Source organism: Pavona decussata, unplaced genomic scaffold (genome assembly GCF_977016875.1).
Source record: "Pavona decussata unplaced genomic scaffold, jaPavDecu1.1 SCAFFOLD_6, whole genome shotgun sequence".
Lineage (NCBI taxonomy): Eukaryota > Metazoa > Cnidaria > Anthozoa > Scleractinia > Agariciidae > Pavona > Pavona decussata.
Window position 1 is genome coordinate 5773373 of NW_028145430.1, and position 17754 is coordinate 5791126.

Below are 17754 nucleotides of genomic sequence, written 5' to 3' on the forward strand. Positions count from 1 at the left end.
CAAAAAATGTTGTTTGCAACTCTTTATCATTGATATCCGCGCCTTTAAGGAAGCAGGAGATGGCCTGTTTGGCTGACTTAATCATGCTTTCGAAAGCTCCACCAAAATGTGATTGTGGTCTAGCTGACTGACTAACTGTTTGATCTCCTTCTCTGCTCCAATGAAATTGGTCCCATTGTCACTCAACATCTTTGTCGGCCATACTCTTCATGCTGCCATTCGCACAAAAGCATTCAGGAAAGCTGCGGTCTCTAGTGAGGCAGCCAACTCCAAATGACAACAGTGTGTCTACAGGCATAGAAACAAGCAGAGGTAACATTTACACCGAGTCCTTCCACGCCCTTGCACAGTAAAGTATGGTCCGGCGAAGTCCACTACACAATTCGTGAAGGGTTTTGTTGTCATCTGTAGACGTATCTGTGGCAACAGAGCCATTTGCTGCTGGGCTGGCTGAACCTTGAAGTGTCTGGCACACTCACTGCACTCACTGTTTTACTTCCTGACGAACGTGAATAACCAAGAACTTTTCTCGAAGGTGGTTTATGGTGTAGTTAACGCCCATTCAATGTCCCTCAGTTTCATGGTAAAACTTGACGATCAGTTTTGTGACATGGTTTTTTTTTCGGCAGAATAACCGGAAACTTCACCTCGGCTGGAAGATCGGTCGAATATCGCAGCCTAGTATTTGAACGCAGAGTTCCCTCAATCATAACAGGCGTCAACGGTAAAAGACAACTTCTTCGTGGCAGGAGCTGGTTGTTTTCCAAGGCACAGATTTCAGCTTCGAATGCATTTCTTTGTGCTTCCTTGATGATTTTCTCTTCTGTGGTTTGCAGTTCCGCAGCAGTAAGCTCCCCTAGTTCTCTTTGATTCTGCGGTCTCTGGGAATTGTTGATGAATCGTTGCACCCAGCTCCTAACGCGCACCAGTGACAGTCCGAACTCTGGCTCCCCTTTCAACTTAGTTCTATACCACTTGGAGTATCTTGGGGGATCTAGACGCCACTCGTTGTCTTTTGTCTTGCCCGCGTCAGCTTCGTTGTCAGCGGCTACAGATGAGTGGCGCTGAAACTCGTTGAAGCCTCATTGTTCGGTCTCGGCGCGGATTTTAGCTCCATTCCTTCGCGGGACGGTTTGTCAAATTTACAGATTGGCCATTCTGCTTCCGGGCGACGTAGAAACTCTGGCCCGTTCCACCATCTTTCACTCAATGCTAATTCGTGTGCGTTTATTCCCCTGGTGCCAAGGTCTGCTGAATTTTCATGGCCTGGGACATAGTGCCATTGCTCAGGGTTGGATTGTTCGTGAATCTCTCTGACTTGGTGACCGACAAGGTGCTTGTACTCCCGGCTCTGTCCTCCAATCCAGAATCCCACATTTACGCTGTCCACCCAGTAAGTGACTCCATCAGTTGTGATATCGAGCGCAGAGCCAACTTGCTTGGTCAGTCTCAGTCCGATAAGAGCCCCCACGAGCTCAAGCCTTGGGATGCTGATAGCTTTTACCGGCGCCAAGCGAGTCTTGGATGCTATGAGGCGAACAGTGACCACCCCATCTTCGTACTCCTGCTGACTATACACTGCCGCAGAAGAGGCTTTCTTGGAGGCTTCTGTAAATGTGTGTAAGCTGACTGTGGTTACTTGCTTGCTTGCGTCCATTTCGCGCTTTCCTCAGTCAATTCTCACACATTTTACACGACCGCGTCTGCTGTGTTTTCAAGCGAAAAATGTCTGACGATTCGGAAGTAAGCGAGTGTTTCGATTCTTCAGAAAGTGAGATGGAAAGTGAAGATTCTGGAGGAAATTGGGGAGTTATTGAATCAGAAATAGTTCCCTATCAAGATGAGCCACTCGCAGAGGTTTCAAAAGAAACTGGTGATGGCGACTTTCAGAGGAGCTTTTTTTCTTAGCATGTTTTTCAAAATGTCACAAGTTTTGTTAAACAGGGATAAGGTGAACTACTTATGACACTCAATTGAAATCCACTCTAATACATCAGCGATGAAAAAAATGTTGACTGCTACTATTTATGTTTCATCAAGATTAATCTCTGGTAGGTCTGCAACTCTTGAATTAGCAGTCTTATTTAGGGTACTATTATAGTACAATGTCTTGGACACAGAAAGGGAAACCTAAATGGAAAGAGTGCCATCTCAGATGACTTGTTTTGTCTGTTGGTTGTCGTGCTTTATAGAAAAATCATCCAAAGTAAGTACCATTTCCACTTCCCTTGAATGTGCAAGTGCCCACTAAAGTAAAATAGATAAGCAAACCTTTTATAAAAGTTCAGTTTTCAAATTGAGATTGTCACTGCATATAATCTTCATCCAAGCATACAAATAATATTAATAATAATAACAATAACAATAACAATAGTAATAACAATAACAATAATAATAATAATAATAATGATAATAATAATAATAATAATAATAATAATAATAATAACTAACAAGAAAAACTAATAATAATTTATTATGTACTCATTCACTTGTGCTTTTCATGTTAACTCACTATAAGTTGGAGGGCATGCAACTTCTCTGACAACCTCTTCTCCCAATTTAAATTTTGGGTATGTTACACGTATATACTCCTTTCCGTCCTTAGATAACTGTCTCCCTTTTGATGTTTTCATTGAAATGTAAGATTGCCAGTATGTGCCTATAAAGAAAAAGCAATGGTTATTTATTAACACCAAACAACCCATATGCTCCAAAGAATTGAATGAATTACAACCATAACTAAATGTACAATAACATCCATGGCAATTTATTTCCTAAGAAAAAGTTACAAAAAGGTGACCTTTCTGTAATCAAGCCCCCTCAAATCCGTCAAGAAATGGTACTTTTACACAAAGATAATGGACCTGCAAAGAGTTCCCAGCCAAGAATAACAAATCAACTTTGGGTGCCAGTAGTTCAGAGTGGCATGAAAGCCTTCCAGGCAGCTTGTCTGTGCATCAGGTGACAACTTCTTCATGTCATTCAATAACATCTTCCTAGTTAACAAGGACTTCAATTTGTAATAGGCTGTAGTTCCTGCCAGAGAAAGTCGATGAATATGACATGAGTACAACACTTGCATGTAGGTCCCCATTACCCAAACCTAAAAGATGTCATGTAAATAAAGACATACCTGCCTGACAAGAGAAGAAAAACTAAAGCCATTATTTCATGTGGGTCTCAAGATATTTTCATAGTCATCAAATCCTACTAATATACAAAACAAACACAGAACTTACACCAAACATGCTCAACACGCTTCATGGAAGCTGTACACAACATAAGCCTACAATGAATTTTATCAGTGAGCTTTATTTTGTCCAAGGTGAAAACGGTCAATTTTTATAGGTTCTGAAATGAGCTTCTTCATTAGTGAAGAACAGTTTCTAGCCTTAGTACTGGTCATTTTGATATTCTGAATACAGCTATCATGATTCCCAACAGACATGTTACATTGAGATTCATGCCACATAACCATTTGTTGGGAAGGAGTGTCTATATACTCAGTTGCTAGCAAAAAATATTGGAATTTATTCTTACACTAGGAAATATTTCCTTACCAACTTTTATTTACTTTCTTGGTTCAAGATCACCATGGTGACACTTTGGGTACAGTGGATCAGGATGATTCTCATGCTTGTTACAAACATGACGCAAGAAAGAATTCCACTTTGCAGTAATCAGTGCTTCAAAACCAGCTGTGGTTGACGTTGCACACCAGTAAATATGTCTCCGAATGCCCTTCATCCAGTCCTTAATAATCCCACATCCTTTCTCCTTGCTCAACACTAGAAGTTTCTTGGTAACGCATCTGGCTATGTGCCAAATGTCAAAGTAATGCTTTGTGTTAGCACAGTTCTCGCGAATCCACTTCGCAATTCCTCGATGGCGATCGGATACAAATACACCAACTGACAAGCCAAGTGTTTTCAAATATCCAAAGCACCTCTTTGCCCACTCCAACTCTGTCTGTTGGCTACCTTCTGTTTCATTAGCCTAGAAAAGGAAAACAATAATATTAGTCTGTTATCAGCTACACATCTACAAAAATTACCTAAATTCTTTTCCATTTCAGAATTCAACTCTCAATTGTATTGTGCAATAAACTAATAATGAAGTAAAATTTTATCTGTTGAAGACTCATTATGTTAACTGCCATATACTTGATGATGATGGTTTATTTGATGGTTTATTTAAATTACACATAATAGCATATAAAATGAAATACAATGTGTTTACAATTAATAAGATAATATATTACAATTGTTCGTAGGGACTGGGATTACAAGAAGTCAATATAAAAAGCTATTTACAATTCCATTTACTATAAGATGCTAAGGAAATAATGAATTAATAATCATATGTGATTCTACGATGTTTTCGCCATGGCAGGAAAAAAACTCATTCCGAAACGATTTGTGCTATACTTGAAATGGCTATAACTGGCATTGTTCCTAAGATTGTAGGAGTGGCACTCAGAACGCATGCTAGGGAGCAGGCAGTGCAGCTGGCAGTCTGGGTTATCCTTAATTTTCTGCCAAACTCTCTGACACAGGTGCACACGACGATCCTCTAAGCTGGTTATGTTGGCTTGGGCGATAGCAAGAGGGTACTCAAGGGCGGGGAACGCTATTCGCAAGGCCCTCTTCTGAATAGCTTCTCATTTATCGATTAGGAAGCGCGGGAGGGAAGTAGCCCATACAACTGATGAATACTCCAGAATGGAGCGGACTAGCGCTATGTAGACGGTGACTAGGTCCACAGGGGGTACCCCAGCACGCTTCAAGACCCAGAGGATATGTAAGCGTTTGGAAGCTTTAGAAACAATTATGTTAATGTTTTATAATTCCATTTCAAGGTGTCGGACAATGTCAGGCCAAGCACTTTGTAAGATTTCACTGACTCCAAGGGCAAGTTGTTAATGGAGATCACCGGAGGAGCGGGCGTGGTACTGAGAGGACATATTGTCATGATCTTGCATTTTTTAGGGTTAAGGTTCATGTTGTTCTGTAGGGCCCATTGTGAAATGCAGTCGATGTCACTTTGCAAAGATGACGTCTCCCCCAAGCTGATGGTTTCTGATATTGTGACGTCGTCAACATACTTCCAATGGTTAGAGTGGAGCGGGGAGCGAGTAGCCAGGTCATTGATCATTATCAAGAATAGAATTGGACCCAATTTAGTGCCCTGGGGGACACCAGCATGGGCGGGCAACCATTCTGAAATAGAGTCCAAGAGCTTTACAGCCTGGCGACGACCGCTAAGGAAACTGCATATCCATGAGATTAACCACCCTCTTACACCCAGCTGGATTAGCTTGGTTACCAGGATGGTATGGTCGATGTGATCAAATGCCTTACTGAAATCAAGGAAGCACACTCGAAGGAATTTACCAGGACTATCCAGGGACGATAGCCAGTTGTGCAGCATATCCAAGAGACAGTAAGTGGTGGAGGTGCCCTTGAGGCTGCTGAACTGTTTGGGATCGATCACGTGTTTAACGTCCTCAATTAGCCACTCAACAGAAAAATCTTCTAGCACCTTGGACAGTACTGCAGTCAGGGCGATAGGTCTTAAATCGCCGTCCCTGTGACAGGCTTAACCTTAGGGATAGGAGTAAGGCAAGAATCCTTCCACTGGGTTGGAAACACGCCCGATGACACTGAGCGATTAAAGATCATAGCTACTGGTTCAGCAAGCTCAGGTGCAAATTCCTTGAGAATGCGCGCACGAACACCGTCCGGCCCTGGGGCTTTATAAGCACTAAGGCCGAGTAGCTTACTACGTACAGCGGAGGTGGTAATAACAGGTGGTTGATCTGGTGATGGTAAATAGGCTGGGAGAGCACTAAGGTCGAGTGGTTGGATATCAGATGTGACAGATATAAAATACCTGTTTAGACGAGATGCGAGGGTTATACCGGAGATGATGTTACCGTGTTCGTCTGGATAGCTCAACTCGGAGCAAGATGTAGGCTTCCCAGCAAGCTTGTTGACTAGAGACCACCAACTTCTAGGGTCTGTGGTTTTCAGGCTCTGCACCTTACGGGAGTAGAACTCCTTCTTATGCTTACAGATCACCACCTGCACTTTATTCCTAAGGTGACGCCATCTTTGATTAGAACCCGAGTGATATGCACATTGCCGTTGATTCTTTTGTACTACAGTGTATTATCAGCCATGCGTCAATCCATAAGAATGTGCAGCCTGAGGTAAACGAAGCACATTCTGCACATTGCTGGGGACAAGCCAAATTATTTTAATTCTCAAGAACATCTTGTCTAAGTAATCAGCAACAGAGACATAACAACCTCACAGAGAGGTCATTTATACAACTCAACACATAAGGAGATTATGTTAGTTGTTGGAAAGTCACTCACCTGAACTAATTCAAAATGAACAATTTTCATAATAGTTGTGCAGAGCATTGTGTACACGACATATTTTGAAGAATGTCCCACAGAATCGAATCTGCCATCCCCAGTCCATGCCACATCTTTCAGTTCCTTAACCTTGCTAATAAGATTTGCCCTTTAACTTTCCCAGTGGTGGAGAACAACAGGAAATAACAATGATTTCTGGTGCCTGAAATAAGTACGGGCCGTATACACATGAAGTCCCATATGACGAAATACAAGCAGGACCTTGTTAATTGAAGCTCCAGCCATCAAGATTGAAAAACTTAATAACAAATTGCCAATAGGAGACTTCCCACGTGGAGGAGGTGGCTGGGATTTCCATATATACTTCTTGTTACATCTTGAACAATTTTGTGTCACAGTGACCATAGTGCCATTCTGCTGCATTGTTGCTGATGGCCCACTCTCTTTACATTTGAAACAAAACAGGGTGAACAGTTGTAGCAGCATGCTGTAAAATACAATGAACTTGGGTTCCTCAAAAGCTGGGGTGTCTGGATCAACTCTGGAAAAGTAAGTGCTGAATGTTCATAAATAACTTGCAAAAATTGTTGGCATACAGGTAATAATTATTAATGACAATAATAAATTGTGATAATATTGGTATTGATAACAAAGATTAATGATAATAAATAGGATTTGAGAAGTGGCTGAGGTGTTAAATTTGTGGCAGTAAACCTCTCCATTTTCTTGACATTGTATATTCCAGTGTATGTACATGTATTGTTACTGTTGTTATTATTGTTATTATACTTCAAGGGAGGGGGGGGGGGGGAGGGGAAATAGATAAGACCATTAGGCCATAAGCTGTTGCCCCTGTGCATGTACCTACTGTTCTGCATCTAATTAAGCATTATGTAGGTAGTTCCCCAGTCACAGTGAGACACATGGACTGAAGGAGCTCAATATTAAAGTAAAATAACTCACAACTATGCATTTCCTGGAAGCAGAGATAACAAAATTAACAATTATTATAAAATAAGCCACACCTTATATCTCTTTCCACTGTTTCATCTGACAGATCCTCCTCCATTTCATCATCTTCAGTAATTCCCCCTTCAGGGTCATCTTGTGGCGGCTGCCAATCACACTCCTCATCAGTTTCTGTATCTGTACCAGTGCCAGACCATACAAAATAGTCTTGGGATTCGTCCCCCTCTTGATTGTGGCCCAGTTCATCTTCTGAAGCTGTTTCATCCACTTTCTATCACAATAAATGACAAAAACAAAAATGATTGAAACTGAATGCTAGAAAATATCAAAAATCCTAAGGCAACAGACAAAAATCTATTGCATTGTCAATCACTTGGAACATAACAGAGTTTTTATTTCACACTTACATTTTGAAGCTCCCTGATGGTGCGCCTGTGACGCTGATTAGCTCTCAGCAGACTCATATTTATTTTTATCCACAACCTCCCCACAAGAGCTGTTTTGGAGTGAGGATGCTTCCACTGGATAAGGGATATGATTGATGGTGCTAGTATCTGCATTATCTTGTGATGAAGATGTTTCAGTATTTGGAATAGTGACCACATGCCAGGTAGCTGAGCTGGGAACTGCCGATACAACATTTTCACAGGAATCATTGCAGAAAGGAGTGGAGGCGACAACATTTTCACAGGAATCATTGCAGACAGGAGTGGAGGCGACAACATTTTCAAAGGAATCAGGGCAGACAGGAGTGGAAGAGACAACATTTTCACAGGAATCATCGCAGACAGGAGTGGAGGCCCCAGGGATGGTTTCAACTGCATTATTGCTGATCACAGCATCACCTACAGCAACCTCGGTTGTATCTTGCGGGGTCTCCCTTCTTGTTTTGGGCTGGCTGGGTCCGGGTTGGGAGTCAGAAAATGCATCTTGCCTCAGCTGAAGAAAAAGGTAACATCAAATTCACTGACTGAAGATTTTTATAGCAAATCACTTTGACAATGTTTGTTTCTTTCATTCGGTTATTTGATTAAATTGACTGAAATACACACATTACAGAATAATTCTCTAAAATACATCAGAAGATGTGCAAACACGCATAAGGCATGCATGCCTACATACATGTAGAAACAAATACAGTAATGAACGTCGATTTCACATACTTCCACTTTCAGTAACCACAAGATTATAGGATTACAATGCTGATTTATTTAACCTCGCAAAGTAAACCTAGCTTTTCTTCACATACCTACACAGACATGTCACATGAAAGCCTTGAAGCTTTTGATAACAACGATTGTGAGACTTGGTGTGAAAAAAATGGCTTACTTGTCGCTTCTGGCGTTCGCTCAGAACTTGCGGGCCCTCTGGCATTACAGTGTGCCTTGTCGCAATAGAGCCTGGAATTAAGTTCCTTTTCATTTTAATTCCTTCCATTCCTGGCAGCGAAGAAGCCAAGCTGTTGGTAAAGCAACTCTGCTCAAAATGAGCTGAACACAAAGATGCAAATTTGCCGACTGGCTCACCAAAATCAACACGATGACGACGAACGAATTTAACCCATTGAGCCCTAACATTGGGCTCCAAAGGGAACAAATGCGTAGAGATTCCTGGCGTATATTGCGTATTCGTACAGCTTTCGCTGTTGGGCGTTCCTGCCACACAGTATCGTCCGCCTTTCTTCACAGGTTTTCTCTTGCTTTCCGCCATGTTTTGCTGCGAGTCAAGTAGACTGACGTCACACAAGCAAGTCACATGACCTTTTGGCCGCGCGCTTCCGGCGACACTTTTGAACAGAAAATATCGAGTTTTTCAGCTCGAAAAAACGAACTTTCCAACATTTTAGACCCCTTTTAAGTTCAGAATTGTTTCTTTTACTTATCAAAGGACCAGAAAACGAAATAAAAAATTTTGTGTCATATACACTTTAAGGATCCTCAACTTTCTTGCCAAGATCTTTGCAGATCTTGCCAGGATCTTTGAGAATTTTTATAAAGATCTTTTGCAGAACTTGCCAAGATGTTTGAGGATCTTCAATTACGTTGCCAAAGATCTTTAAGGATCCTCCAAGATGCTTTGCAGATCTTGCCAAGATCTTTGAGGATCTTCAATAATCTTGCAAAAGATCTTCAAGGATCTTGTAACAACATTTGCAAGACCTTGTACTATTTTGAACTTCCCAAAATCACAAAAACATTTGTGACTAAAATTTCCGGCTTTTATGAATTTGTATGTCCCAGAATAAGTTTGTAGTTAAGAATGTACTTGTAGTATGTAGATGAGAAAGAACATCAGCTTGTCAAAAAAGGATAATTTTATTAAACAATCCCTAACTTATTTTAGTATAGCTTCAGGTATTTGTTTGTATATAAATGTAGGTCTACAATGCTAATTCAATACAAAGTCACTTGTGTCACTAAAATCAGAAATAGAAACACAACCTTTAATTTGTATCGTGAAAGAATAATATTCAGCAGATGGATATTTTACCACAACCATGATGGACAAAATTTTGACTACAACATGAAACCTAGGCAATCACAATCCTAATGTCAATGTACAAGAAAGTGTAATAATTTTTATTGTAAAATTTGGTTTGACAATTTCCAGTGAAAAGGTTACTACAAGAAAAGAAAATAACAGAAAAACAGTATGAGCAAAATCGATTGTTTGACCGTGGCCACGATTTCTTTGATTTTTACTGACATTTACTCTTTATTCTGTGGGAATTTATTTTTGCTGATCATGAGAAATCCGCAAAAATGAAATTTCTTAAAATTTTCATGCTACTGAATCCTAGAATAAAATTTTAGGATGGTGTCTTCTTTTTCCTCAAGTCATTACATTTTTGCCTGACTGCCCGCCTGATGTCACCCCAATGTTTGGTTAAGACTTTTTCAGAATACACCTTGGCAGTACATTCTAGAGAAAGGAAAAAAAGTTAATTTTTTGTCCATGGAACAACTGCCAAATAAAATTTGTGTCACTGGCCAGGAAGAGCAACAAGCATGCATATGGCACATAGTATTCCAAGAGGCAAACTTGTTCCCCAAGCAATGTTATCTGCAATGTTAGCCAAAAAACACAATTTGATGAATCTGACATTAAGCAGTATGAATGAATTTTTTTTTAAAGCCAGCATCATGAGGTCACTGCACCTGATTCATCACAATGGCTTTTAACAGAGTTTTTTGGGCCCAGCTTTCCAAAGATGTTAAAACAGAAAAAATTCTGTTAAAAGTACAGCACATGAGGCATATCATAGGTTTACCATACTGGCCAATGCTTTGCAGCTCGAAATGCATAGAGCAAGCTAAGATATGACAATGACAACTGTAACTGCATTACATTAAAGAGAAAATGCCAAATATACAATGTAATATAAACCTTTTTGATACTTCTCATGGTAGCAATTTTTTTCAGGATCCAAAGCCGTCCTCCCAAATTTATTATTTAATGGAGGAATCATGCCTTGAGAAAAAAAAGAAAAGAAAACCTTTAAGAAAAGAACAATGTCAAAACTAGGGTGTATTATGTATGAAAAATTGTTTATGAGTTACATTGACATTGACATTTTGAAGAATAAGAAGTAAAGAAATCAAATTATCATCCCCATTTCTTTTATTTCTTTTTACCAAATGCACACATAATGGGCCATTGGAGCTCCCAGTTAAATAAACAAACATGGAATGTAAACGTTTTTTAAAAAAACATGAAAAGTAGCCTGTCTGCTGAATGTAAGTTTATGGCTGAACTGTCTCTTACATCTCATCCCTTTCCCCTTCAATTATCAAAGGTCATTGTATGTTATCATCATTTGTAAACATTATCACTGCTACTTAACAATACTATGATTGGATTTTGGTACAATGGTTTAGCCCATACTACAGTGTTCAGTCACTGCTTAGACAAGATAAACAATTGAACATCAGGCCACAACACCTAAGTTAAACCCTTCACCCTGGCTGTCAGTTCTTACCGTAGACAAACTGCCCCCTAACATGTCAAGCTAGTCACTCTTATAATTTTGTACTATGTTTTTGTAAGACAGTGAGGTTTATTTTAAGCTAAGAAAGGAAAACAACGGTAAGCCTACCCAAACTGAGTCTACTGATTCATCATCATCATCATTGCAATTAACAATTGCCCTCCAGTGCCACTTATTACTCTGCAGGGAAACAATAAATTGCAGTATACTTGGCTGTTGTTAGACCAAATTTCTCAGGTTTTTCATTGCTGTTATTAATGTCTTCAAAACAAATCTGTAACTTCAGTTATACATATGATCAAATGTGATATGGTAATAAAAAATAGAATGCAGTGGAAAATAGCATGAAGATGCTGATAGATTAGTCTGCAGATAGATAGATGGATGGATGGACAGATGGATTCTTGGTTAAGGGGGGGGGGGGGGTGGTTTTTAAATCTGGAATTCCAAAAGGGGGAGGAGTTATTACTTGCTTCTTTGTTAGTTCATGAGCTTTCCAGTCAAGAAATTCAAGCACTAGATATTTTTAAAGGAGTTGAGTTTCCAAATAAACTGTGTGACTGCACTCGTAGGAGGGGAAGGGGTGGGTAATGTAAAAGAATAATATAAAGTGTTACATGTGTGTGTATTAGGTTAATAAGGACTGAAGACTCATCCCTTTAACCTCCACTGAAATTGGAGTTCCATTCCTGCTGCTGGCTGGGCTCACTGTGGTGCATGTGCTGGTTGGCTTGAATCGCCCTTGTCCTATAAGGGGTTTACCTAAAACCCGGAATCTGAAATCCGGAATAAGAAAATGAAAATTCATCGACATGAAAATTTTAACAAAGGTTCAAGTCTTTTGGGAAATAGTTTTTATAGCTCTTAGTCAGGACGCCAATGAAATTTTCAAACGTTTGCCTAAGATTTCAATTGCTGCAGTTAAGCCTATGGCGTTAGTATTCTAAGGCAGTCCCTTTAAAGGGTGAAACTTTAAAATACACCAGAACGACACCTATCTATGTATTTTAAAATCAAATACACGGAATTTGTAAATCAGAAAGGACTTATTTTTTTCTTGCTTAGATAGAGGGCAATATTTTAAACTGAATGTTTCTGCAAATCAGGCTCGAACTCTTTTCAGCGGTCATTGTGTTTTGCCACTTTTCCTGGACAAATCTGTTTTTAAATGGTATGAACATGGTGTCAAAACGTTTTTTTTTTGTACAGTTATGATCCATTGCGATTAGAACAATCTTTTATGAAACACATAATTCAGTGAATATAGGAAAGTTGTTTGGCTATGGCATAATGTAAATAAAAGTAAGATGTTTCTTTTTCTGCCGTGTAACTTGCCGTATGCTGATTGGCTTGTGAGTAGGGGATTCGTAACACCGTAACGTTGGCCGTTATTCCGCAAAATTTCATTTTGATATGCGTGCTCCAGTTGCATCTCAGCTGGTTGAACTGAAACTTTCAGTGAACTGAACAAGAGAGGATCTCTCTTGACTGAAAAAATTAAGAGAGGATATGAGTGAAATCATTGTATATGCAGTGACATGGTCTAGTATTTCACCCCGCGAAAATGGAAATTTTCCTTTGCATGATATTGACTATGTTCAGGAATCACTTTGTGTACGGGTATTGTAAGCGAAGAGTCTAAAACTTATTGAACAGTTCTAATGAGATAATCGAGTTATTACAAAATAATTACTCCTTATTTACTTTAGCTTTTATGCTTAACTTTTTCATCTTGTTCATATGGTAAGTGTCACGTAATTTCAACTCTTTCGTCACAGCAGTCAATTCAAAAGACGACCCTTGTTACTATGGTAAAATGCGAGAGAAAGATATTGTGCGACAAATTATTTTTCAGTAAAGAAACAGACTCCTAGGGTAATTGGGAACGAGTGTTCACCTCTAGACTATGAAATTAGGTATTAGTTATGCCGAGTTTAAGAAAATGTATACCGCTTGTCAACACATTCAAGGATTACAAGTTGCACTTCGAATTGACTTCAGTATGGTAATTTGAACACAATCAAAAGTTATCTAAAGCCTGCCACACACTTGAGGAAAGGGCTAAGAAACGCAGCTGTTTCATCACGTGTGCGGTTGAGTTTTCCAAAGTTTTTAGTCTCGTGAGGAAAATGCCTGTTGTGTTTGATACTTGAGATTCCGCCTCGCGAGACGAAATTCTCACGAAAACTCAACCGCACCGACTTGAGAAAACAGCAGAGCTGATTGCCTCGCGTGGCCTTGCGATGCCTCGCAAGGCAGTTTGATCACTCTTTCCTCAAGTGTGTGGCAGGATTAAACTGCGTATACTCTGATTCCTTCCTTTTCAAAACCTAAATGAAATTAGCATTATATCTACTGCTTTTAAGGAAAAACGTATCGATTAATTTTCAACATCATGAAAAGAATAACATAGACAAGAGTTATGTAAAGTACATACACTGTGATTTATTAGTTTACAAAATCTGAACGAAAACTAGCATTATATCTACTTCTTTTTTTGCAAAAATACCGTATCGGTTAATATTCAACATCATAAAAATAATGTTAAATTTTTGTGTGTTGTTTTCTTCCCCTGCATGCTTTTCGGGCAAAGTTTCCACTCTCTAAAATACTGTACTCTTTAAATATTGTTTTTTGTAGTTGTTTTTTTTTTTTCGTGTTCTTATATTAGGCAATTTCTTGCCACGCTTCAAACTAAGCACATGAATATATTGACCTTTTGACAAAAATCTAAAACAAAACATAGACTGAACTCGATGCAGCGGGGCGAAAAGCCTGCGGAAAGCCTTCATTGTCCGAATGTCAAGTTGCAAGCATTTCAGTCTTCCTAACTGAAAAAAAAAAGATTATACAATCGTCTGGCATACACCAGAATCGAAAATGATTTGGCTTGCCGTACAAGTTTTGCTCTTGGTTTTATGAGCGCTTTAGTCAGGATGTAAAAAAACTCACCTTCATTAATGGTTCCCATGTTGGACGTGCCAATGGTTTTCCTCTGAGGAACTTCTTTTGTTTATTCCAACGGGTTTTATTTTACCACGTTGTATCTGAAACATGACCGCCTTGGAAACTCTCTATATTCTCTCCAGAAAAACACCTAATACATGCAGGTGTAATTCACTGGGCAATCCCGAATTCTTTCTTTAAAAGGGCTTTGTGCTTGTCTGACAGTTTCTCCCAATCAGTATTATTAATTTCAATAAGATCTGAAGTAAACTGCTCATTTTTCTTTTGCACGCAATTTTTTTTTCATAATAGCAATTTTGAGGCCTGACAGAGTATGTCAGTTCTCCTCCCGGCTTATGATACATTCTGCGCTCCTTTCCCGCCAAGACAACATCAAATGGCTCTGGTGGGACAATTTCAGGTTCCTTTGCCACTGGTTTTGGTCGAATACTTCGGTTGCATCCACAACACATGTGAATCCTGCTTCCTTTAAGCCAAGCGAGAGTGTACTTCTCAGGTTGTGCTAGGGCTCCTTTAAGGACGTTAAATAAAAATAAAGTACAGTCGACTCCCGATAACTCGAACCTTCAGGGGAAATAGAAAAAGGTTCGAGTTATCGGGAGTTCGAGTTACTGGGAGTTGAGGACAAATGACCGGAAATAAGGAAAAACGATGATCCTGTGCACTTCTATTCATACAATGAATATTTTAATTTAATTTTATTTAATTTAATTACCGTATGTATGCAATGAAATGTTTCTATCGCTTTTTCTAATAATTTTCTTAAAAAAACGGTGTCTATGTGCACTTCTATTCAAACAATGTACAGTACTGTACATTTTAATTAAATTTAATAATAATTGTAATGAAATATTAATGTTTCTTGACTACATGCTCCGCAAACAGAACGTAACGTAACAAAACAAAACTTGCAAAACACCAGGGGAAGACCAGGTAATGCATACAACGTCTGGGTACTGCGACAGAGTTCATGGAATTACTTATTTGAGAAATAGTCAGTTAATAGTCCCTGACGTTTCTCGACTGATCTATCTCTATCGATTATTCTCGAAATATTTTTGATGTTGGACTTAAACATATCGACATCAACCCCTACAAACAAACTGAATGTTTGCAGCACGTCCATAGCGTTACTGAGTTCCTGTTTTGAGGGGCGTTTAGGGGGCGGCTCATCAGTGACAACCTCATCCTCATCCTCTTGATCCTCATTTCTATTTGATTGAAATTCAGCAATAATGTCAGCATCACTGGGCAGTTCGGTGTCTGCTGTTAAGAGTTCATCATCGCATTCAATCACGGTTTTAGCATTAACTTCTGGTGGTGCGTGATGTTGTTGCCTTTCTGTAAGGTTGTCGAGTTCTTCATCAAGCTCTTTGAAAGGGTCATCGGTATCATTTATGGCGCACTCCTGTGACTCCTTCGATATGCCAGCTCTTTTAAAACAGTTTTGAACTGTTGTATCGGCCACTTTATCCCAGGCTGCAGTTAGCATGTTCATTGCCGATAGGATGCTTATCTTTGGCAAAGGCTGGTTATTGTCAACAGCGTGGATGAAGAGCTGAACTGTCAGGATTCTGTAGTGGGCCTTAAGTGATCTGATAACGCCTTGATCCATTGGTTGGGTCTTTGATGTTGTGTTAAGAGGCAAGAACACTAAATGAATAGCGTGAAGTCCTTCAATGTGTGGGTGGGCCGGGCAGTTATCCACAATAAGTGCAATTTTCCTGCCTTCTCTCAGAAACTTTCTATCGAGCTCTCTGACCCACTCCTCAAACAAAGCACTGTCTATCCAACTCTTCTTTTGAGATCGGTATCGGCAGGGGAGGTTTCTAATGCCAGCAAAACACCTTGGTCTTGCTGATTCTCGCCAACCGCATTTGCGGCAGCCATACCAGTTAGCCTTGTTTTGTTGTGCTTACCACCCACACATTTCTCGGACTTCAAATGCAAAGTCTTATCAGGAAGAGCTTGATAAAACAAGCCAAATTCGTCAGCGTTGAAAATATCTTCAAGCTTGTAGTTGGAGATAATGGTTGGCAGAGTTGTCTCGTCCCACGAGGCGGTCATTTCAGAGGTGCATGACGTTGCTTCCCCAGCAACCATCTTAAACGTGACACTGTGTCTTGTTTTCCAGCCATCGAGCCAGCCGTCAGAACCCTTAAAATCATCAATCTGAAGCTCTTTTACAAAGTAAACTGCCTTCTCTTTAAGCAAGGTACCACTGACAGGAACATTTCGCTCTCGTGCATTCATAAACCACTTGTATATCGCTTTGTCTAAAGCGTCAAAACCTGCCCTTTGAGCTTCATTGTCTTTGGACTTTTCCCATTCTCGAAGGCAGCTGAAATCTTCTCTTTACCTTTCACCCACGTGGACAACGTGTTTAAAGGAATGCCATACTTTGTCGCTACATCCTTCTTAGCTACACCCTTTCCGATATCTTTGAGAGCTTTATATTTCTCCTCCAAAGATTTGGTGGTTATCTTACGTTTGAGAGACTTCTTTTCCGACATTTCCAAGCAGTAATATTAAATCTCATTGAAAGCGAACTGCAAGATGTGGTTTCGCAATTTTTAAAAGCAATGTCGTCTGTCTGTCTGTCGTCTGTTTAAGCAATGTTCCGCAATGTCGTCTGTAAATGGAACATCCGGTTTGATTACGGAAAGTTTATGCTGCCAGGCAGAGGTGCAACTTCGTTTTTTACGTAATAATGGATTCTCCACAAACATCTGAAGACACTGTCTCTTTTAACCTGGATTCTTTTATCAAAGGATATCACGTGTATCAAGAAATTTGGTCCCCAGAGCTTCTCGAGGAGCTAAACGTTGTACCAGAGCCAAGCAATATCGTCAATAAGTACGCGGTTTCTGTGCAACGTGATGGCGAAGTTGTTGGACATTTAATGAAAGGCAAATCAGGCCGTTTTGCAAAGACAATTTTTTATTTTTTGCGTGCCGATAAGAAGAACAACTGCACTGTGATGGTGACTGGCAAGGCAGTTAAGCGCAGAGATGGGGACAGTATGCAAGTGCCATGCACACTGCACTTCAAGGGATACCAAAAATTTATTGACACTTTGAAGAAAGAGTTAAGCGGCAAAGCTCGATGAAATGGGGATGAAATGTAAACGACCCTGAACTGGACTAGCTGGAAGAATACTCGCGATCGGTTGTTTCAAATAAATTCAATGTTTTGATCTACAGTACTGTCTTTTTTTACTTGTCACGTCTTGAAAAACGTGGTTCAAGTTATCGAGGGTAAAATTATATCAAAATGACCTGAAGGGAAATGAAAATTGGTTCGAGTTAGCGAGAGGTTCGAGTCATCGAGGGTTCAAGTTACCGAGGGTAAAATTACAGTAAATGTATGAACGAAATCCACAGGAAATCGATTTTGGTTTGAGTTAGCGCGAGGTTCGAGTTAGCGAGGGTTCGAGTTATCGGGAGTT

General features: G+C 39.8%; 2 protein-coding genes and 1 pseudogene across 3 annotated transcripts; all 3 read right to left on the reverse strand.

Moving 5' to 3' along the window:
* Positions 1-578: 578 nt before the first annotated feature.
* On the reverse strand, positions 579-1657 carry LOC146489395 (uncharacterized). Its single transcript, XM_085110620.1, has 2 exons — positions 1147-1657; positions 579-1048 (listed from the first exon to the last, which is right to left on the reverse strand). The coding sequence occupies exons 1-2, from the start codon at positions 1655-1657 to the stop codon at positions 579-581; spliced, it is 981 nt and encodes a 326-aa protein (XP_084966746.1).
* On the reverse strand, positions 629-7770 carry LOC146489396 (uncharacterized; annotated as a pseudogene). The gene is made up of 6 exons (XR_014864510.1): positions 7759-7770; positions 7408-7622; positions 6380-6923; positions 3561-3996; positions 2865-3036; positions 629-2659 (listed from the first exon to the last, which is right to left on the reverse strand). The product of XR_014864510.1 is annotated as an uncharacterized LOC146489396 (transcript).
* Positions 7771-7774: 4 nt separating this feature from the next.
* On the reverse strand, positions 7775-10718 carry LOC146489397 (uncharacterized). Its single transcript, XM_085108688.1, has 2 exons — positions 8681-10718; positions 7775-8290 (listed from the first exon to the last, which is right to left on the reverse strand). The coding sequence occupies exons 1-2, from the start codon at positions 9059-9061 to the stop codon at positions 7796-7798; spliced, it is 876 nt and encodes a 291-aa protein (XP_084964814.1). The 5' UTR covers positions 9062-10718; the 3' UTR covers positions 7775-7795.
* Positions 10719-17754: the final 7036 nt, after the last annotated feature.

Bases quoted from the DNA above. Each gene is read 5' to 3' on its own strand.
- LOC146489395 (XM_085110620.1), bottom strand. From the start codon at position 1,657: ATGGACGCAAGCAAGCAAGTAACCACAGTCAGCTTACACACATTTACA. The intron at 1,049-1,146 runs GTAAATTTGACA...ACTCATCTGTAG, and splicing joins GGAAGCAGAATGGCCAATCT to CCGCTGACAACGAAGCTGAC.
- LOC146489397 (XM_085108688.1), bottom strand. From the start codon at position 9,061: ATGGCGGAAAGCAAGAGAAAACCTGTGAAGAAAGGCGGACGATACTGT. The intron at 8,291-8,680 runs GTAAGCCATTTT...CTTTTTCTTCAG, and splicing joins GCGAACGCCAGAAGCGACAA to CTGAGGCAAGATGCATTTTC.